Source organism: Podarcis melisellensis, assembly GCF_964234715.1.
Source record: "Podarcis melisellensis genome assembly, chromosome: 4".
NCBI classification, from domain to species: Eukaryota; Metazoa; Chordata; class Lepidosauria; order Squamata; family Lacertidae; genus Podarcis; species Podarcis melisellensis.
The window spans coordinates 32,582,582-32,606,423 of NC_138531.1; the positions used below are offsets into that span (position 1 = coordinate 32,582,582).

The 23,842-nt window shown below is 41.9% G+C and overlaps 1 protein-coding gene across 2 annotated transcripts in view; it reads right to left on the bottom strand.

Annotated features, from left to right (window-relative positions):
* Positions 1-23,842, bottom strand: part of GABRB3 (gamma-aminobutyric acid type A receptor subunit beta3) — a 192,748-nt gene that overhangs the window by 85,341 nt on the left and 83,565 nt on the right. Inside the window, exons 2-4 of one of the 2 annotated variants that reach the window (XM_081907658.1) lie at positions 19,326-19,373; positions 11,243-11,334; positions 11,005-11,072 (exon numbers count right to left, since the gene is read on the bottom strand). In XM_081907658.1, coding sequence (XP_081763784.1) covers positions 11,005-11,072; positions 11,243-11,334; positions 19,326-19,373 — 208 coding nt within the window. Of the gene's footprint in view, positions 1-11,004; positions 11,073-11,242; positions 11,335-11,680; positions 11,947-19,325; positions 19,374-23,842 lie in introns of those variants that run through there. The other variant, XM_081907659.1, reaches the window with a different exon arrangement.

The following is a 23,842-nucleotide window of genomic DNA, read 5'->3' on the forward strand; positions in this document are numbered from 1 at the left end:
GACCCCAATTTTTAAGCATTGTTTTAAGGTAAAAAAAAAACCAACATCGTCTTATACACAGAAAAGTATGGTATGTAATGGGACCATGCTTGCGTTCCCCTTCCCATGCTTCAGAGAAATGATAGATCAGCTGGTTGGAGCGTGGTGCTGATAACGTCAAGACTGCAAGTTCGATCGCCGTATGGGACAGCTGCCTATTCCTGCACTGCAGGGGGTTGGACTAGATGATCCTCAGGGTCCCTTCCAACTCCCCAATTCTATGATTCTATTAGTTGTGGATCTGGCAATCTTTTCATCCATCCCTTTTGAAGCCAACCACACACTTCACAAACATGAACTTTTCTCTATTAAGACCCTGTTTAACTTCTTTGGTTAAATCTGTTTCTAACATTCCAAATAAAACTGGGTAGGAAACATACAGATGTATGGAGAAATATACAGTATCAGAAGCAAAGTGATCCCATCATGAGTGTTACAGCATTTGGAATTGGAATTACACACCCAGGGCTTGGTAAACTTGGAACTTTGTTTTTACTGTATACCATCTTGATATTTTTTCTTGAATTTGCGGTTTATAACTACTCTTATATATAAAGTAAATAAATAAACTGCAAGAATCCAATAAATAAAATCCAAGAATTTGGATTTAAAGTATTCAGATTCCAAAAAACCAACCCTATTTCCCCCCTATTAATTTAACTACCTTACATGTGCAGCTCTGGAACACAAACACTCTGTTAAGAATACACTGGTGCTCTGTCAAATTGTACCATCTTGGACTTAGTGATAATGATGCCTGTGTGTGCCTAGGAACTTTCTGCCAATTTAGTTCACATGTTTTGGAGATGCCTTAAAGCTGAAACATTTGGAAAGGATGTGAGAGCAAGAATTAATCTTACATTTTTTTCTCTTACTTTAATCCTGGGATATTCTCTTTCTCGCCCTCTCTGTAATTAGGAAATGAGCTGTGTTTAGGCTGGGGCAATAATTCCTGGGAACCTTGAAGTTTTTTGGGGGGAAATGAAGGTCGATAACTTTTTTCTTAAGGTTCTAGCCAAATGCCAGAGAGGTGAATTCACACCAGGATCCATGTAACCAAATGAAGGCATTCCTTAACTCAGACATGGGCAATCTGTGGCTTGCCAAATGCTTGTTTTCTCCAGAGGCTAGGACCCAAAGCAGCGGATTCAAGAAAGGAGATTCCAGCTAAACACTGGGAAGAACTTTCTGACAGTAAGAGATGTTTGACAGTGGAACAGACTCCCATGAGAGGCTATAGACTCTCCTTCCTTGGAGGTTTTTAAGCAGAGGCTGGATGGCCATCTGTATATGTGTAATCTAGTTGAGATTCCTGCATTGCAGGAGGTTGGACTAGACAGCCATCTGGGTCCCTTCCAACTCAAAAATTCTATGATTCTAATAAAGAGGAAGTCAGTCTGGCTGATCCTTTGTAAGGAGAACATTCATATTACATGACTGAACTTGGAAACAAGTTGAATCAACATAGAGAGAAATAGAAGTTTGCTTGTAATCTAATCTGCCATCCTTCACCAATCTATGCTTTTTAGTTTGTTTGTTTTTAATTTGGAGGCAAAACTGTTCTGGGTCAGAAACTCAATGGAATTTCCCCCTTAAATGATGGAAATCTTCAGGTCATTCTACAAACAGTTGCCTTATGAACTATTTTTTCCAGGAACGAATTAGGTTTGTATAGTGGGACCTGCATGTTTCATTTTAAAGACGTGGATTTTATTATGTTGTGGCCTGCTCTGTGACTCCTAGGTGAAGGGCAGTATATAAATTCTTGAAACAAATATATAAATAACATGGGTCACAGCTTATGCTACTTCACTCTTCTGGTTTTAATACAAGCACAGTATGGGGTAGCTTTAAGCAAGCTGCTCATACAGTATATGTTTCTCACAAACACATAGCTACACCAGTTTCGAAACAGTCTGGTTGATCTAGATTTGCCAGTTTTTGTTTCTGCAGCAAAGCACACTTAACCTCACCATCTTCAATAACTTTATAGCAAAAATGTACTCGGATAGCTGTGAACAGCTCCCCTGAGTCTTCACTGTCAGGCTTTTGTAACAAGATGACCTGACCTGGGAGAAGCTAGCAAATCTTGGAAAACCCATAGTGCCTCCCACACCCACCAAATTAAGACTCTTTTGCTGAAGATAAACTTCCATATAAATTATCTTAAATTTTCACCATTGCCTAGATTAGTAGCACCACCTTATTATTGCATTTTAGTGTGCTGAGAGATGCTTGTATAAAATGTGTGTCCTATATGCTCGCTCTGGTATAGATCAGGAAACACATTCATCTTCTAGACTAAGTGCAGTCTCCAAAGGATTCTAAGCAAGTTGAACAGACATTCTAAGACAAATTAAGCCAGCTACTAAGAATTGATTCTCAACTGCAAATCAACCTTACTTTTGCAAACCCTAATTACTTTCAATTTTACATTGGTTATTGAATGTACGAATCAGACTGCATTTACTCAGAAATAGATATGTTATTAGCATGCTCAACGCCATCCTTTAATGCCTCAAATCTGAAAAAAAGGAAGGAGACATCTAAAAAACACAGTCTAATCTCTGGACATCATTTTGGTTCAGTGGGGAGGTTAAAACAGGGCACAGAACTGCAAGTAATAAGGTGCTATTCTGTTCTTTTTTGATGATGGAGCTAGATATGCAACAAAAGCTCTGCCAAGTCTGCTGGACCCCCTAATCATCAGCTGATTGACATATACCATATTTACTCGAACCTAATGCTCACCTTTTTTGGGCCAAATGACATTGCAAAAATTAAGGTGCACATTAGACTTGATGGTGCATTTACATTCACCAGCAAATACTTTTGGGGGTTCCAAGTTTCTGAAAACTGAGGTGCGCATTAGATTCGATGGCACATTAGACTTGAGTAAATACGGTAGTTAGAGCATTACTAAGATGTATAGAAACTTGAGATACATTGTAGAGGATCTTGGAAGGCTATTTAAAGCTACCTTTTGATCCCTAGCAGATGTTCAACATAACTCTGGACATCTTTTTGGGGAAAAGAAACCTCAAGTGAAGACACTTAGTACAGGCCCACTCTAAACACTCTTCTCTTACTCCATAAATCATATCTAGCAGCAGACAATTCCTTAGAGAAAATGTCCTATTTTTATCCATTTCAACATAAGGAGGCAAAATTCTAAAATGTAAATAAACTCCTGTTGAGCATCTAGAACTCCATAAGCTAGCATTTTACTTAACTGAAGTTTACATTTGCAGCTTTATAATAGGCTGTGAGATTATATATATATATATATATATATATATGCAGGTTTTGGTGTCCTCGGGTGTCTTCCCGTGTAAAAGTTGGGGTGTCTAGGCGACGTTTCGACGAGGTCTCACTCGTCATCTTCAGGCTGGTGCTTTCGGCTTCTTGTTACTGGAACAGAGCAGGATCTCAGTGTTTGAGTTCCTATAAATACTGTTGAGGGGGTGTGGTGTATAGCCTCCAATGTTCTGGGCAGAGAGGAAGTTCCCAGGCTAGTGTGCCTTTTCTTCTTTTGTTCCTTAATTACTTGAGGGATATCTTGAGTGATTTCTTGAGTGATATCCTGAGTACCACTTAGGTGGGTCATTAGGTGTGGATTAGTTGCTAAAGTCTTTGTGTCTTGACCTCTTGAACTTTGTGAAGAGTTTTTCTGAGAAGATGGCTGTACTGCACTTAGTTGTGCTCTGGCTTGGCTTCGTGTATAGGGGCGAGCTGTGGTTTTGTGGCCTGTGTCAGCCAGATCTGTGTAGGGATTGCAGGGGGGTGCAGCATCCGGAGGTGCCACCATGGTTTGGCTACTGGATGGTGTCTGTAATTTATCTGTGGAGAGGGTCTGGGTTTGGGTCTGGTGTGGTTGATTGGTGATAGCGTTCTGTGTGCCTCTGGATCTGGTGTCAGTTTTTGTGGGGAGGGCTAATTTCCAGATGTCTGGCAAGCGGGATGTGTCGTCACGCTTGTTCATGTTGTGAGGGTGTTTCTCTATCTCGATGGCTTCCATGATTATTCTCTTGTGGTGATGTTCCATGTTAAAGAGCAATTTGGAATCTGCAAAATTAATTTCGTGTCCTGTTTCTTTCATGTGTTGGAAAAGCGAGGAAGTTTTTTCTTCTTTTTTGACGGCATTCTTGTGTTCTGCGATACGTGCATTTATTCGTCTGTTTGTTTGTCCAATGTACGTGGCTGGGCAGACTTTGCAGGGTATTTCATAGACCCCTTGGTTTTCCAACTGGATTTTATCCTTGGGGTTTCTGAGGATATTGGCTATTTTTTGGTTGGTGCAAAAGGCTGTTTTGATATTGTGTTTATGGAGGATTTTGCTAATTTTATCTGTAGTGCCCTTGATATCCTCAGAAACCCCAAGGATAAAATCCAGTTGGAAAACCAAGGGGTCTATGAAATACCCTGCAAAGTCTGCCCAGCCACGTACATTGGACAAACAAACAGACGAATAAATGCACGTATCGCAGAACACAAGAATGCCGTCAAAAAAGAAGAAAAAACTTCCTCGCTTTTCCAACACATGAAAGAAACAGGACACGAAATTAATTTTGCAGATTCCAAATTGCTCTTTAACATGGAACATCACCACAAGAGAATAATCATGGAAGCCATCGAGATAGAGAAACACCCTCACAACATGAACAAGCGTGACGACACATCCCGCTTGCCAGACATCTGGAAATTAGCCCTCCCCACAAAAACTGACACCAGATCCAGAGGCACACAGAACGCTATCACCAATCAACCACACCAGACCCAAACCCAGACCCTCTCCACAGATAAATTACAGACACCATCCAGTAGCCAAACCATGGTGGCACCTCCGGATGCTGCACCCCCCTGCAATCCCTACACAGATCTGGCTGACACAGGCCACAAAACCACAGCTCGCCCCTATACACGAAGCCAAGCCAGAGCACAACTAAGTGCAGTACAGCCATCTTCTCAGAAAAACTCTTCACAAAGTTCAAGAGGTCAAGACACAAAGACTTTAGCAACTAATCCACACCTAATGACCCACCTAAGTGGTACTCAGGATATCACTCAAGAAATCACTCAAGATATCCCTCAAGTAATTAAGGAACAAAAGAAGAAAAGGCACACTAGCCTGGGAACTTCCTCTCTGCCCAGAACATTGGAGGCTATACACCACACCCCCTCAACAGTATTTATAGGAACTCAAACACTGAGATCCTGCTCTGTTCCAGTAACAAGAAGCCGAAAGCACCAGCCTGAAGATGACGAGTGAGACCTCGTCGAAACGTCGCCTAGACACCCCAACTTTTACACGGGAAGACACCCGAGGACACCAAAACCTGCATATATATATATATATATATATATATATATATATATATATATATGCTAAGAATTGGATTTGATTATATATGCTGTGCTACAATACTTGTAACAAAGCCTATAATATAATTGACAGTCAAATTGTGTGCTGCCTTTAAGGTACTATGGTAAAAACAGTTCTAGTAATTTGATTTATTTGAATACATTAATCCTCTATCTTTAAGGCAGAGTTCAGGTTTTAATAGACCAATTATGCAAAAAGCTGATTCCAATGTCTAGGTTTAAATCAAATAAATTAGTATCATTACCACTACCACGTTTAAAGAGTGTGCCTGAAATGCTTTAATAATTACTGAGGTTAAAAATTTAAAAACCACAGTATCATCTTGGTATTACATGCATCTGATTAATAATTCTAACGTGGACAACCAATATGATGGTTGATCTACCACTTATATATTCATTTCAGAATTGTGTTATGTAAAAAAAAAGATGTTGTTTTAAATCAAGCACTAATCTTTACATTCTGGAGTATCCTGAAGCTTAATTATATGAAAATATAGTCTGACAAGCAGAGAGTCCCAACAGGATGATGAAACACACTTTAGTTATGAAAACAGCTTCATCTAGACACATTAAAACCAATGAATTTAAGTTAGTCGTGTTTAAGACGAATAATTTCAAAGGGTCCAACATGAGCACGATTTCATCAAATACAAGCCACAGTAAATATTAGTGGTGCACATTTTAACAAGGTTTCTGGTAAAATCAAATTGCCTATAATTAATAAATTTTATTTACCAGAGATACCACAGTGGTTCAAAAACTTTTCCTGCCACAGATCACCTGAAAATTGCTGATCATCTTGTTGAACCTCTTAATGGTTTTTCTGCCTGTGGTAGAATTTGTAATGTGTTGTGCTAGATGCTGTATGATTTTAATTGCTTATTTTATTTCTTATACAGTGTATTTTATTGCAGGGCAATTTGAATTCCATGGAATTTGAATTGCAATACAATAAAATACAATATAAGTAATGAAAAAAGCAATCAAATTAGAAAAAAACCTCTATGAATATTTAATACAATGGCTGTGCTGTTTCCCATCTTCAACCACAAATACACAGATATGCTGCAGACCAGAGGAATGAAGCTTGCAGACCATTGGTGGTCCAGAAACCAAAGTTTGGGAACCCCTGCTATAGAAAAGGGCAGCTCCCAGAGTTCCATCACACTTAAGTAAATGCAAGTGGCTTATGCATTATACAAAGAGGCAGAGGGCACGCAGAAAGGAGCAGATCTGTTTCCCAGTAGTTTCCATCAAGTTCCATGCCGCAAAGGAAATGGGCTACCATCTGTACTGTTTCTTTTCTCCCATATAAGCAAATGGGGAAGTAGTTCTGCTAGCACACAGAGTTTCAGCTGTGCAGTGGAACTTCCCCTCCCTGTGCTTCCCCTGAATCTATTCTGGAAGTTTCCCCAACCCATTGGAACATATTTATAGGGGGCACACAGGGAGAGGAGAGTGCGAGGAAGTTTCATTGCACAGCTGAAACTTATTGCACTGTTGGATTTCACCCCTAGTTACCATTTACTCCAGTGTAGAGAAGTACTACACTTGCGAAGGGAGCACAATTGTGGTTGGAATGAAAACGGTAACAGGAATCACACAAGGATGTGCAGTACTGTACATCTCATTGCTGGGGTCCTTGTGTTATGCCCCCCCCTTTTCACATTCATCCCATCTATCACAAAAGTCAGTTTCTGGCTCCCTTCTTTGCACCCTCTAGCTGTAAGTTAAGATTTCCACATGGTTTAATTCTCTCTATGAAGCTATGGCCCCAAACACCTTTAACAGGAGATAGACTGGGGAACTCTCACTGTACCCCCTTTCCAGAACCTAATATGGTGGTTTTCACAGCAGAATGGGTTTGAAGACCCCAACACCCTGTATCACATTGCTCAGATTCACTTCTCACCCAGCAACAGCAGCTTAGACTACACAATAAACCACCTCCCAACCATGACTGGCATTTTCCCATTTTCTAAACAAATTACTAACCTCACTTGTATGTAGAACAGAGTGCACAACTGCAGAAATTAAATGTCACCAATTGCTTCTTTGGGGACATAAGCCCTGCTCTGAAGTGAGTCCCTGAGCTCAAATCTGTGTCTCAAGAATCAGGACATATAACATGAAGTAGATAGCCATTTGCGCGAGACGTTTCAACCTACATCTGTAGCTGTCAAGGGATTCTTAGGATAATCAATTAACTGGGTACCAGACTAGATGGAATATATGTTCTGTCCCTGTCATGCTTGTATTCATTACTTAAGCTGTTTATTTTAAACATCCCATTCATCATGTGACGTGGCCTAATAAATCAGAACCCTGCAATGTTTCAGGACCCACTGATGAATAAATGTGATTAAGTACTGGGCATATGGAGGTACAGATTTAAAACTAAATATATTCTTCCAATTATAGGCACTTTGTGGCAGACTATATAAAACAGCAATAGATTCCAGAGTTGTTTACCAATTACTATGGGGAAGGGCCATAATTGAGCAATGAGGTCTTTTCTTCCATGCACTCTCTGCAAATACTGGAGGCAGGGAATGCAGTATAGACATTTTATTATAACTAGTTGCAGCAGCAAAGTTCAGGCAACTTAAAGCCAATTCAACTTATGGCTATACCAATTCACCAACCTGAAAAAAATCTCCAGTCCCGACTATTTTTATTGGAGATCTAATTGAGCTGAGGATATACAATATATGTTTTCATCACATCCTGCTTACAAATTTAGCAGGAGCAGCTAGTGTCTTCTCTGAAAATCCCACCCTGGCCCTAACAGCTTTCCATTATTTCCCCAGTTGTGAGGGTGAGGGGAGGACAATGGACAAGGCACCTGCAGCTATGAATTGGTGTACTTAGGAGGGTGTTGCTCCAAGTGGCTTCTTGTTCCAGAAACAACAAAGAGACTTGCAGCACCAAAAAAACCTTAAGAATTAAGGAAATGAACTGCAGAACTTCCCTGAATTTAATTTCCTTCTGACCTCACTGTTTACAATCCTCTTCCTTGCCACTATGTATACCTGTATCTGCAACTCTGGAGTTACATTACTGTAACTCTGGATAATGTACTGTAGTCCACAAAAGCTTATGCCATCATCAAATTGTTAGTCTTCAAGGTGCTGTAAGACAAACCTGGCTAACCTTCTGGATGGTCTTCCTCCAGAATCCTCATTACCTCAAAACACAGAGTTGGGACCACATCTCTGCCCTGAGTTGACAGTAACTGAGGGTACAGAACACGTGTGTTAAGTTTGCATTGTATCACAACACAATTACTCTTGTGTGTTCTGTTCCTTCTAATTTCAATTGAGGCTTCCTCGGCTATTTTTGGCCAACACCCTTTGAAGAAAATACTCTGAAAATATCCACCAGCATTTCCTGAAGTTGAAAAACAGTAAACACCTACTCAAAAAGAAGTGTAGATAATAGGTTAAGCTGTCAAAGCATTAGGATACAGTCCCACACAGAAGTACTTAGAAACAAGGCCCATTAAAATCAATGGGTGATAGCCAAATAAGTCATACTCGCAGTAGATAGAGATTTCGCTAGGTCTTATCAAAGCATGATTAATACTGGAAAGCACCCATTGGAATGGGAAGCTGTTTCTAATTTGATGATATACAGAAAGACAGGAAGTACACTTAATTTGTGTTTCCTGTTCACTGCACTTCTCTACCACATCCAAAAGTAACCTTATTCCCCAGAAAATTTGGTTAGGATTGGAGTACTAAATATAAAACAGCATAAGAGGGGAAAAAAGGAGAAACCACAATTGATATTTTCCAGGGCAGATAAGTAATGTGTTCAATATTGTGTTAAGAACCAGTGTCCCATCTGAGAACAGCAAACCTGCCTCTTGTATTATCTGAGACCATCATGAATCACCAAAGAACTATAGAAACACAAATAACTTCTAAACTTAATAAATCTGACAGTCAAAATCATTTAGTGACTGTAAAGGTATTGGGTTCAATAGTAAATAACTGTGATGTTTTTAACTTATAAGTAACAAGTAATATGTCAACATATTTTAATCAACATATTTTAATCAAGTTGTTTCTTCTGCAGAAGCCACACCTTTTAAGATTTTCCAAACAATCAAACACAAAAAAGTAATTTATTCTGCTCATAATTGTATTAAGAATACAGTAATCTATTGGGTCAAATAAATTCAATCTAAACAACACATTCTAAACATACAAAGAAGGGATTTAAAAAAACTACTTTATCCAGTTTAGTAGAGGATTAGAAAGCATCTTAAAATAGTTTCTCTCTAATATTTCCTCTATTCTGTTTATTCTTTAAAACACTGTTGATGCATTCTCTTTTATTTATTTTTAAACAACATAGCACCCAACATGTTTATTATTAAAGAACATATAAATAAAAGAAAAAACCCAATTAGTATAATATATTTATACTAACTTGAGACTTTTAGATATGTTTGATATTTATGCCATAGTTTTTACAAGAAGTCTTCTAGAGATCTCTTTTTGCAAATGAAGCATTTCAACAAGGTATATTTAGGACTGCAAAATACGATAAGGTGCTTGCACATATATCCCGTTTAATATTGGGGGGAAAGTTTCCCTAACCAGCACATTAGTGATATCCCAGCTCTGTTGTGATATATCTTTTACTTTTAACAGTGCAAACGTACACATAGAAGTAAGCCTCATTAACGTCATTGGGGTTTACTCCCAGGAAAGTGGGAATAGGATGCAGCGTAAGTTCTCATGTGCCAAAAATATTTGCCGCATGGCAAAGCCACACATTTGTTACTTGGTTCGAAGTTATTTGCACTTATTATTTGAAATGTTCCATGCTCTACAGCGGTGACAAGCAGCATGGGTTTTTTAAGTGGAACCAGGTCATGATTTAGACAGTGCAATGCCTCCTTCACACACAATACAAGCAGTGCAGTTTTAAAACTCTGATTAGGGTGACATCTGCAATCCCAGCAAGCAGCAGGAACAACAGATGCATCTGGGCAACAGAAGTTCCCTTTCAGCACCTGAGACAGCACTCTGAAATCCTGCTTTATCCCCTTCAGCATGCAGTCTACTCTGCTGCCATCAACTGAACACCCCCACATGCAAGTACTAACTGCGTTTGACACACCCAAGCCAGCCATTAGACCGGCTTTTGCTGCATTACAACTTCTCAAATCAACAAGCGGTCCTCGCCAAGCAGCAAAGAGTAGCATCACAAACCTCAATGTATATATAACCGGGGCCAGGGTCACCTCCGACAGAAAATGCCGAAGATTAGCAACTGCTAGTTTCCGGCACTTGTCAAAACTTTCAGCCCAGGTGCTCTCTGGCTGAAAGGGCCTCTTATTCAACACCCTTCCACCTACTGCCCCTCCTAAGCACACTCCAGCTTCCTGGAGGGGGACGCAGACTAGATAAGGTGGTCCTGGGGTCCCATCCAACTCTACAGTTCCATGATTCCTCTGCCTCTGAGCGTGATCACCAAAACTGAGATTCAGGACCATTGAAAAAGCTTTACATCCAACACAGTAAGTTCCCAGCCATGTCCATGCCAAGTCACCAGAGACCTACTCACCATGTTGACTTCTGACACCATGTCGATGCTGGCAATGTCTATGTTCATCCCGACGTTCACTGGGGGGCCTAATGGAGAACAGGAGACAGTGTCACTTGGCCCCACACTTGGTAGAAACATGGTTCCCCCCCCTCCTCTCTCTCAAGAATATTCCTCCTCCCCCTCCCCAAGGAAAACAAAAAAACCCGCACAGAATCCGAGACAGACAAGAACAAGAGGCACCAAACCAGAGACTCACCTCCAAAATCCGGTCTGAGGCGAATGTCGTAGCCTTTCAGCAATTTATCCACCGTTTCTTTCACGAAGGACATGTTCCCATGATCGCTCACACTGTGGGGGAAAGGAGGAGTTTGAGGAGAAATTTGAAAAGGGGGGGGGGATTGAAAAGGGTGAGAGAGGTAAGAAAAGTCCGAAAAGATGCGAAGGGTTTTTTTAAAAAAATAAATAAATAAAAATAAATTAAAAGGGGGGGGTGAGGAAAAGTGAAGCGATAAAGGGGAGGAGATGGAAATCCGCGACAAGGAGGGGTGAGGGAAAGAAAGGCGAAGGAGCGAGAAGGAGAGAGAGGTCGGCAAGGGGGGCAGAAAAAGAAGCTCTGGTCAGTTCGGGTCGAGCCGCAGCCCTCCCCCCCCCGCGGCGTCCCCTCCCTCCCCTCCCCGCCAGGCGCCGCTCCTACCTCTGGGCGCAGCAGACCACGGCCACCAGGACCGGAGCGGAGAAGACGCCGAAGATCCTGCCTCGTCCCAAGCCCCACATCCCTCCGCTCCGGGCTCCCTTCCCGCCGCAGCAGCAGCAGCTGCCGCCGCGGCCGCGTGCGGTTCCGGCTGCCCGAGAGCCGCCGAGGAAGAGGCGGAGGCGACAGTCCCCTCGCCTGCCGCTCTCTCTCGCTCCTCCGACGCTCCCCCCGCCCACCCCTCCCGCCCAGCGCAGGAGGCTGAGGCGAAGCTCTTGAGGAGAGCCAGAGAGAGGCAGCTGAGGAGAACTGCCCCCCCAACACCCCCACCCCGCGCCGCCCGGTCCTCCCCCCCCCCGCACTCCCCACACGCCTCGCCCAGGGAGGGAGCGCCGCGGCTCGGACTTGGCGCTCAGGGCAGCGGCGAGCTGAGGGCGCCGAGCTCGGACGGGCGCCGCCGCCGCCTTCTCCCGCGAGGAGACTCTGCTCGGCTCCTCTGGGCGCCGTCCATGCCACGCAGGCACCCTTGTGGCCGGGCGCCTGGGGCCAAGCTGAGGCCACCTCGGTAGGAACCAGCAGCAGCCGCCGCCTTCGCGCCCTCCTGCGCTTAGTGCTGCCTCCACTCAGGCGGCGGCGGCTGGCGACAGCGCCAATGCCGGGCGCGCATTCAGGCGCGAGCCGGGTGGAGCCTCGCGCGCCAAAGCAGGCGTGGGACAGGCGGCGGCAGCCACAGGTGCAGCTTCTCCTCAGAGGCGCGAGGCGCAGCGCGGGGCCACCTAGAGGGGCGAGGGCATGGCGGGGAGCCGAGGGGCTAGGCCCTCCGAGGAGAGCCGCCCTCGGCGCCGAGGACTCGCCCCCTCTTGGCCTTGCTGGCTGCCAGCGGCTAGTGGGCCTCGAAGCGCCTAGGAAAGCAGCCCAAGTTTGGGCCGCTTTCTCAGGGGCTGGGCTACGAAGTTTCCCCTCATAAACTGCTCCTCCTATGCATCTGCTGGGAGGTTGGGGACTTTCCTTTCTTGGAGGTTGGATGACTGTCTGTTATGGATGCTATATATATATATTTAATATAATTTTTATTATAATTTTTATTAGTTTTATTAATTAAACATACTTTTACATCTTATTCAAATTTTTGACTTCCATCAATCCTCTATTTCTTTCCCCTGACCGGGAATCAAACTTGGGTCGCAACGGTGAGAGCACCGAATCCTAACCACTAGACCACCAGGGGATGCTATAGTAAAGGGTCCTGCATTGCAGGGGGTTTGACTAAACGACTAACTTTACCATTCTATGATTGTGTGCTGAGATTTCTTTCTGCTCTATTCTTTTATACCCTGCTTTCCCCACAGGCTCACAATAAATAAACCCGCAAGGTGGAAGAGCAAGGACTTCACGCGCCATCCATCAGTCCTGGTGCCCTTTATTTCCTTCCTTCCTGAGGCCAGGAAGACTGCAGAGGTGCCCTTTCTTGGCGCAGGTTTCCCCACATGAAAGGTCGGTTCACATGCCCCACAGAACACTAGGTGATGGCAGCCATGGGAGGGCAGCCCAAAGGTGAGTCCAGCAGCAATCCTTCTTGCAGCAGCCCTCTTCCAGTACGCAGTGCAAGCTTCTTCACTCATAGGTGCCAACTCTCTGGATGCCTGAGCTCTTACAAAATTCCCCATGAAGGGCCTGGGCACCCACAGATTTCGGTGTGGGTGACCCACACCCATGGTCACAGGACCAAGTTGGCACTTCTGCCTTCACTTTACCTTCAACCCCCTCCCATGACTTTGCCCTGCAGGGCTTTCTGATCTTGTAGCCTGTTACATCCCTTTTTATGGTATTTTTGCTTCTCTAGCTCCACCACCCAGGGCATTCCAAAGGTTGTCTGCTCTGTCCTTTCTGCATTCTTGCCCCATAGGCTTGGCACTTCCCTCTATGGATGGTGCCACCTTTCAAAACCCTCTCCGCCGCAAGTAGCCCTTGGCACTGCTCCCTAGTTTCCAGCCTTGAGAGCAAAGCAATTTGTCACTGTAGCCCTCTTTGGGTGTGTGTGGTTTTTTTTACTGTAGCCAGTTTAATTTATTTTAAAGCATTTATAAGCTGCTTAATATTTTTCGAAATCTCTATTTGTATACAATACAAAGCAAACAATATCATAAAAACAAAACTGCAACATAAAGCCGATGAAACGATAGCATGAAAACATATAAAAGTGTATAAAACCAAATAAAACAGGGATTCAAACATATAAAACAGGGTACAGTCAGGGAAAGGCTGGGCCAAAGACCTGTCTTTACAAGACATCTCTAGCAACCAATGGTTCCTGCTTTTATGCTCCTCTCCAGGCCTAGACTTGGCTTTGGTTCTATTTGGAGCTCTCCAAGGTCCTGCTACAAGCCTGAATCTCTGCTCTGCTCTGACTTACATGGAACCCCTTCACATGTTTAACATGTAAAGGCAGCTTTGAAATTGCCTTTCTTTTTTTCTTTCTTTTTGCAGAAGTGTCAGTAGCAACTCTTGTGGCCTCAGGCAGGATTAGGATTGTACCACATGCGGAGGTGGGTTTAATTCTTTTCTCCTGCACCATAGTCCCCTCGAAGCCCTCCCTCCAAGTTGCTATTTGGGCAAGGCAGGGAAGCTTCCATTGGCACCACTGAACTTTGGCCACAAAGAGTGGAAGAATACTTAACAGGCTGGATAGTTCTCCTTGTGGTCGCTATAATCTGTGATACTGTCAAGTTTTGTGCCATAGCTCCTCTGGCAACCCATAAGGGACCCGGGGCCTCAGCTCTCTGAGATAGAACAATAACATTAAATAATCGCGCATCTGCCTGACTTCAGGGATCTTATGCCTACTAATGCAGCTGTTCTGCCTTATCTTGCTGACCTAGAATAAGGCTAAACTGAGACGTGACTATCTTGGCTCCACTTACCCAGCCTTCTACATAGTTTCCAACTCATACATATTCAGCTTTCTCTTTGAAATCTATAACGCATTGGAAGATATATTTTTTTCTTGTTTAAAAAAAGAACGAGGTTTCTTATTAAGGGAATATACATCATCATCGGACATTGTGTTTCTGAGTAATGCCCTATATAGGCAAATTGGAAGGAAATGTGAGGTGTGAACAAATCAACACTTGTGTAAGATGTGTAAAATCTGTTATAATTATAAGGTTATTTCTCCCATTTAGCTTTGCTGTGAAATTTCTGTTTGCTTGCTGATAGTCTGTTAGGGGGGAGAGGTTTATTTTATTATGGATATAGAGCATTTGTTTGCTTCTCTGGGTTCTCTTACTTCCATGTGATCCTTTACAAATTTGAAACCATCATAATGTGCTATTTGATATTATTTAAACATAAGATGGCATGTGTTTTTTTAGATGGCATTTTTAAAAGAGGTGGAATAATACCAGAAGCCACCCAGTGACTTGGGAGTTTTCCTCTGGTAGAAGCTGAATCTTGTTACTCTTATCAATTCAGCTGGCTAATTCTCATTTCCAGGTCTTTGCCTATCCTCTTTTGGCAAACTGGCATGCGTGTGTGCTTTTCTCTTCAAGGAAACAATGTAAAGCAATTTGAGAAAGAGGAGGTACACATTGTGTGTGCCATTACAGATTTTACTAGTGAGGAGAAAAGAGGTATCAGGTTCTGATTGGTTGGTGGGAGAAGACTGGATTATCAGAAACAACAAAAAGCTTACTAAGCATTAAATTGCAGGGGAGAAGGCAATGTGCTTTATAAACACATACAGCTGTACCTTGGAAGTCAAATGGAATCCGTTCCGGAAGTACGTTTGACTTCCAAAATGTTTTGAAACCAAAGCACGGCTTCTGATTGGCTGCAGGAAGCTTTTGCAGCTGATTGGAAGCCGTGGAAGCCACACCAGATGTTTGGCTTCCAAAAAATCGTTCAAGAACCAGAACACTCACTTCCATTTTTCAGTTGTTCCAGAGCCGAAATGTACAAGTCCCAAGGCATTTGGCAACCAAGGTACGACTGTAGGTTGCGGTCCTATAAGGATTTGAGAGTAAGTCCCACTGACATCAGTGAAATTTGCTCCTGAGTAAATGTGCCTAGGACTGCACAGTTTTCATGCATCATAACAATAGTAACTGAATGCACGAAAACAGTGAGTTTTCCAGGGGAAAAAAGAGATGCTTCTGTGGAATATTCACATTTCATTCAAAATGTACAGGGGTGTGTGCCCTTCCTAAATGGCACTGCTGGTACACATCTGTTGTGGGGAGGGGATGTTCTTGGGCAAAAATGGCGAGCTTGCCATATTGTAAACCAATGTATGCTGGTTCATCAGGATTTGAAAGAGGCATATGTTACTCTCAATAAGAGCATTCATGATGGGTGAATACTCTTGGGCAAGGAATGAACTTTTGGCTTTGCAATCAGACTTACAAAGACATTGGCAAATCGAACACACTGGATCAGTAAGAGTGCAATCGTACCTTGGTTCTATTCAGAAGAAATGGTCAGTATAGTCCTAGCATGGCACTTTGTTGTTTAGTCGTTTAGTCGTGTCTGACTCTTTGTGATCCCATGGACCCGAACAAGCCAGGCACTGCTGTCTTGCACTGCCTCCCGCATGGCACTAGCCATACTAGATAACCATAATTGCATGTCTTCCTCCAGTGTGGCCTGAAGCATGCAAAATCTTTCCATCCCCCAGAGCATGATCTCAAGGCAAGGGTTTCGAGGTGAGCAATGTCACGACCAGACTGCTTCTGCTCCACTTATAATCAGTGGAGACTAGTGACTATTGGTATTGGTGGGATGGAAAGGAAGGAGCTGAACAGTAGGTAGAGCCACAGCCAATAACAGGCACAATCAACTAATTATAGTTTTGTTCCCATTCTGCTCCTAGGTGAGTTTTATAAGGGAAACACTGAATCTAAGGAGGAGCAAGCTGACAGGCTGTGCCCCCCCCCCCCGGGCTGCTTGTCAGTAAAAAGGCATGCAGGTGGAAACTGAATAGCATTGATGAGACCTTGGCCAATTTCCCCAAATGGACTAGCCTCATTGCTTAAAATGTAGTATCTGTGTTCACACTTTCTTTATATAGGGCATAATTCAACAAAAGCAATCATAGTTAAATATGATTTCAATGTGTGGGAGCTAAGCACGTGTTTCAAAGGGTGAGTTAAAGAGCTTAACTTTGGCTGGATTGTTCCTCTGATGTGCTCCAGACTTAATAGCAATACTATCTTGTAAGATACATACAGGTTATTTAATAAGGGAATTCGGTTAATCGTTTTAAGACCACCTGTGCTCATCAAAGCTGGACTAATATAGTGAAAAGAGTGGACAACACTTGTTTAATCTGCTCTAGGGCTTCTTCCAGTTATGTGCATAATTGCAAAATCTGGTACTACTTTAGCTGCATTGGGATTAAAAAATAAAATAAAATAAAAATGCTGCATTACAATATTACTGTAGTGAATAAATGCAACTGCTGTGAAGAAAGTATTGAAAAAAGGAATCGTGACTTCTTTCGCATCTGTCCCTTAAGGTATCACAATTCAAGGACATAGTCTAACCAGCTAGAAACATTCATATAGTTGGAAGGGATCCTTAGGATCATCTAGTCCAGCCCCTTGCAATGCAGGAATATGCAGGTGTCCCATATGGGGATTGAACCTGCAACCTTGGCATTATCAGCACCATGCTCTAATGAACTGAGTTGTGCTAATGCATGGGCCAAGGATAGTGCAGAATGGGGCCAGTGAAGGGTGTGGCCTGGGAAGAGGAAATGGCCTAGTGCAGGAATAGGCAAACTCTGGCCCTCCAGATGTTTGGGACTACAATTATCATCATCCCCAGCTAACAGGGCCAGTGGTCAGGTATGATGGGAATTGTAGTCCCAAACATCTGGAGGGCCAGAGTTTGCCTATGCCTGGCCTCGTGAGAGTTCTGAGGGCCAGATGGAAAGACTTGGAGGGCCACATTTTGACAACAGGCCTTCGGCTTTCCACCTCTGCTTTAAAAGATGCTAGCAGAGATATTGCCTCACCAGTTACTCCTACCTCAAACTTGCCCCCCAAGAAAACCAGTTGCTGACCAGGGTTTTTTTGTTTGTATTAAGTTTGCTGGGTTTGATTCCCCCCACCCACCAACCCTGCACTCTGTTACATTATGGTAATTTCATGGCTGTTGATGAAGACTGCATTCGCTTTTCAGGCCTGGGAAATTAATCAGTGCAGTTGTACACTGAGATCATAAATGGAATTTTCCACTGCAGTCTTAATATTCTCTAGAGCATATGGTATGACAGGTGTCAGTGTCATAACTTTATTACGTAGAATATTACTGTGCCTGTAGAACTGAACTATGCCTAGGTGTGCACTTTATGGTCAAATAAAGAACGTATTTCATCAGTACACGTGTGGTACTCCTGCAACAATACCCACCCTCTCCTTCTTTTAGTCTTAAGCCAGTATGTTAGTCTGATAAGCCAGTATGTTATAAACCCCATTTTGGTAAGTTGCCCAAAACCTATCAGTCACAGATACAAGTTCTCAGGAAAGCAAATGTCAGCTTCTATGAATAGCCATGTGCTCTGATTAAAAAACAAAAACCATACATCATTTTCAAGATTTTTTCCCCTCTCTCTCTGGGGCCAAACTAGACATGATATACAGTAGTGCGTTTCTTTTCCCCAGTTTTGTTTTTAATCAAAAGCTGCCTCGGGAGTCTGAAAGTTTGGGCAGAGGAAAAGCGGCGGGAGAAAGTGGGTGGGTTTTATTGTTATTTGTCACTACAAAACAATAAACCAGTTCAAACTTAGAAAGAAGTTTCAGAGTTTGTGAGATGAAGAAGAGGAAGAGGGAATAACTTGAGTAATTCAAAATACAGTCTGTGTATGAACTGAACAGTGCTTGAATTTTTTTTAGCTGCTATTTTGTTAATATTAATATTGTTTGATAGATTATAAATGCTGCATTGATTTTTTAAATCAGAGTTGCTATGATTGTGATGTTCATATTATTTTTAATTGCGGTGTTGTTAATAGTGTTTAATAGATTGTGATTGTTTTATTGATGATTTGTTAGTTATTTCATATGATTTATCTGTATTTGTTCTATTATGTTCATTCTGTTATTGTTATTCAGTGTTTGTAAGCCACTTTGAGATTCATTTGAATGAAAAGTCACTGAGAAGTACAGTAAATCAAATAAATAAAATCAAAGTGGACAGGATTTATTTAATCCTATTCTCTGAGTTTTCTGCTCAAAATTTTTTCCTTCATCAACTTTTCCACCGATAATTTCACCTGTGTGGGGGGTGGGGGAGAGTAGCTCAGAATAAAATACTTTAAGTTCCTTGGTAGGGTAAATCAGCTTCCATGCTTTAATTAGTCAGACATGCAGATTTCCAAGGCAATATTTAGTATTATATCTATATATATATTTGATGAAAAGATGCACACAGTTCTTCTAGACCTCAGAATATCTGTTTATTATATTTTGAAAAAAGAGAAGCATTAAATGCCTTCCAAATCGGAGCCCAAAAATTTGAAAATAGTTGGAACCATTGACATTATTAAATGATTGAATTGATTTTTCTCAAGTGACTAAAGAATCTCAAACTTTAATATCTCAGTTATGTTTTTTGCACTTTTTTGTTTTTGCACAGTTTTATGACTTACCTTGTGTCATAAATTGCATAGAGTTTTTTGTTTTCTTCCACAGCATTCCTAAAAAATAAGAAAGAAATGATTCATTAAGTCTATGTTTCCATTTTTTTTCCTGTTGCCTTTTCTTTGCCCCATTTTCCTACTAACATCCCACACAGATCTCATTTCAAGACCTGGAGTCACTCACTGAGCAAAGGTTTCTGCCTTTCATTCGCCAAAGCCTTTTCTAGAACCACAAAACAGAAACATTCGCGAACAAGTCAGTTTATTCAGTAGTATTTCACTGGCCATGATTCAAAGTTGGCTATGTTCAAGAAACCATTTTTAACACTAACCACAGTTTGTCTAGGTTTGGATGCAACAACAAACCTTGGTTAGTTGAAACGGGAAGCAAATGCCTTTTATCTCACAGCTGTGCCAAAAGAGGGGAGAGGGGAGTACATGAGAAAGCGCAGGCATATATAGTTAAAATATCGCCTAGCTTGCCTGTGGGTACATAGGCATGCTGTTGAAGTACACAGTTCCCTGCTTCCCAGGACAGTCAATACATTTAGGTAATGCAGGCTTGTATTGAGACAAAATGAACTAGAAGAAGAAGAGTTTGGATTTGATATCCCGCCTTTCACTCCCCTTCAGGAGTCTCAAAGCAGCTCACAATCTCCTTTCCCTTCCTCCCCCACAACAAACACTCTGTGAGGTGAGTGGGGCTGAGAGACTTCAAACAAGTGTGACTGGCCCAAGGTCACCCAGCAGCTACATGTGGAGGAGCGGAGATGCGAACCCGGTTCCCCAGATTACGAGACTACCGCTCTTAACCATTACACCACACTGGAGAAGAGTACGCAAAAAGATGGGAAAGTAGTCAGAAGACTGTCCTGTAATAGCAGTAAGACAAGCATAAAGTAACTGATGGTAAAATCTAAGGCATAGATGACATATTCATTTTGACCACAGTGCAACACAGATGAAGTGGATAAATTACAGCTGAAGTTTTTATTGATGTAGCAGCATCAAAAAAATAATAATCCAGAGAAGCAGCTTAGCAAAGTCTATCACTGATCACTGCACAAAAATCAAAGAGTGTGTGCATGCAGTTAGATGCTCTGTTTCATCCCCCCCACCCTCAAGCTTGCTCAGTAATTGACATCACTTGAAGTCAAAGCTATTCTGTTTTGACACACTGGGGGAAATTCTTTTAGTTTTCCAACAGTGCAGCACTGGAGGAAGAGATTTATAGAAGCGCAAAACCAGAGGCATCATGATTCCTATTAAAAATTCTTCACATGCTAGTTAATAGCAGATATTCACTTATTATGAGCCAATATTATTAAGCAGAGAATAACTGTGGGCAGCCAGGCAGTTGCTGCTGATGGTAAATCAAATGGAGAACATATGGTTTTGCTGTTGCTGCCATCAGTGTTGCTGAGAAAGCTAATGGGTTATATTTGTGCTTATGACTCAGGATACAGATTCAACTTTAGAGAATAAAATGAAACACTACTAATGTGATACAGGGAACTCTGCTGTGTTTAACCTGTACTGAGCACCCAGGAGGCTGTGACTGGTATCAAAACATGCTTTCAGGTTGCCTTCCAGAAAATGCAAGATGTGATTATTATTATTTTTTTTGCTATATCAGGGCTGATCCTCAGGCAAACCATTAATTACTGTGCAGCTTTTTCAGCTGCAGAAAAGTCAGCTTTAATTCAGAGCTGAATTAAAGGATATCAGTGGCCTCATGTTAGTGTAGTATCTCTCCATTATGAAGAGACAAATATCCGCAATTCGGTCTTGTTAGAAAGGGCATTGATAATCACTCTGGAGGGGTAGCTTTCCAAGGTACCTCTTTATCTGCCAATCAATTTTCATGGTATCCTTGTAGAGGAGGGGCCCAAACTAAATGGGTTATTTTTCCCCCCTTTTCTACAGTCACTCTTTCCCATTCTCCTTTCAACTCTGCTCTGCAGTCAGCTTTACAAGCACACAGAGCTATGTCATTTTGGGGGGTCGGCCGCCACTGCTCATGGGACACAGAAGCGCTGTCTCCTACCACACATTCCTGCCCAAACCTCATGGTCATCAGCAGATGTTTTACTGAGTTCACCTGGCACAGGAAGTCAGTTGGCAGGGATTTCTCACTTGTGGTAACTTGTATCTGGAATGCCCTACCCAGAGAAGCTCACTTGGCTCCAACCCTGATGTCATATTGGTGCCAACTGAGCAATGCTTTACTTGCCCATACATTCCAGCATGCCAGCCTGCTGTCTTCTGATTTTCTCATTGGGTTATGGCCTGTAAATTAACAGTTTTTAAGTGTCCTCTGCCCTAGCAGCCTTGTGCCGCAGAACAACTTAACCATTTATTTCCCAAATTAATAAATAAAATTGTAGATTAACCCATTTGTCATTTATTTCCTTAGACATTTCTAAGAGGTATTTCATCAGAACACAAGAAAGCTGTCTGCCCTTGTCTTTTCCTTAACCAAGCCCAGTATAGCATTCACCCCAATTAATCTGCCTTTGTAAGACCTAAAATTGTTAGTTACCTTTACCTTTTACCCAGGTGCTTAGCAAGTTGAGGTCATTTTAATCTGTTTTAGTATTTCAACTTCTGTATGTTTTAAAGTACTGTTGGACTTTTTTCTTGATTTTTAAATTTCTTTTCTTTTTTATAAACTGCTTTGAGGTTTCTTTTCAATCAAGTGCTGTATATGTTTTATGAAATAAATAGATAAATAAATGTGGCCCTAATGTTCCAATCCATGAAATGAACACAGTCAATAAATTAAGCTGAAACCATCTTGGCACTTTCAATGGTTCGATATTGCTGCACAGTATCCTAAAGTCTGTAGAGTATGGCTGAAATCCAGTGGAGGCTTAAATGCATCTCATTTTGCTTTCAAAATGGAAGAGATGGATAAGTCTTTGGACTGAGAGTCAAGTATGTACTAAATGCTGTTCGTGTCTACAGGTTCAATGCCAGCTATATGATTACAGCATTTCAGGAAAACGTTTCCTTCCTTCTAAAAACAGATAGAAGCAGATTAGCCTTGAAGCCCAAAGACCCATTACAGAGAATCAGCTCTTGCAATACCCAAAGCAAAATATTCAAGTTACATTTAAGACTTTTGGGATATTAAAAACACTCTGGCACTGATTAAATTATCGCTGGAAGTTGCTGAAATCACATTGAAGAGGTTTTAAATTTAATACAAATTTACAGTTCTCTTTCTCTAAGGCATAAAGGATATATGTGTGTATCAGGTTTCCTGAAATGTTTATGTATGAGGAGCTTATGGTTCTGACTAAACATTTTTTTTAAAAAAACAAAAACAAAACCCTATTGGGTACACAAAAAGCAGTATGCTTTTAAGTAATTTTGATGCTTAACTTATATGGGATTATAATATAATAATGTTCATGAGTCCTTTACTGCACTTCTAAAGAGGCTCTCCCACCTACATTCTCTAGCCCCATAAATATAGCGGTAAACATAATCTGGCATTCTATCACAAAACCATCAGTATGACATATTTGGGAGAAACATTACAATTTTTTATTTTAATTTTAAAAAGGTTACCAGTTCCTATTGAATAAAGGCTCTCAACACCTCTTGCTTCAGGGAAGAAGCTGTGAAGGTTTGTATCAGAACAACTGGACTTTTCCAATTGGACAACTGATAATTTATGTCACGAGAAACAGAGATTCCAGTTTGTGTGTATGTGTGTGCTGTTTTGCTGCAAGCTAGTTCTAATGTGATGATAGCTATGGATTGCAGGGGGTTGGACTAGATGTCCCTCAGGGGTCCCTTCCAACTCTACAATTATACGATTCAGTTTGACGTTTCTATTCCATCCCGGCTGCTGGATAGGCAAGACCCTCTTCAACCAGCTGATCCCTGTCCTTCGGAAATAGAACACAGAGAAATCCTTTACAAAAAGTCCTTTTAAGATTGGTTGGTTGGTTATTTTAGCCTTCGCAGTGCATGCAACTGCAACCACCACAGAAATATAGACCATAATGTCACTTTTTATATATTTGGTCAATGTGCAATGCAGAAACAGCCAAAAATATGCCTATGGAGGCTCCTGTTCATTCTATTTTTCAATATAATTCCTTTCTGGGGTGATCTAGCATTGCTCACAGTCACAGCCTTGAAAATAAAGCTAGTTCTTTATTCCCCATCCTGTCTGAAGTCTATTCTCAATTTGTGACACTTCCCACTGCTGCGTTGACATTGAAAATGCCTTGTAAGGATAGTTCTGGCTGACTGGCATAATGTGAATGAGTCGCTCCCTCTGCTGCTTCTACTCTCATCCTCCTCTCTCATGCCAACTGTGCTTTTTTCAGCTGATGCCCTCCTGAGAGACCATTATTTTACTCTCCCTGGAAAACCTCGTCCAGGGACAGCAGGGCATTAGCTGGAGCCCAGCTGCATCTAAAAGCAGCTGGCCCTGTTGGAAGATTCTGACCAGCCATCTGGTTCCTCAGGGTTCAACCAGATACGATAAAAGTTCATCCACCATATTC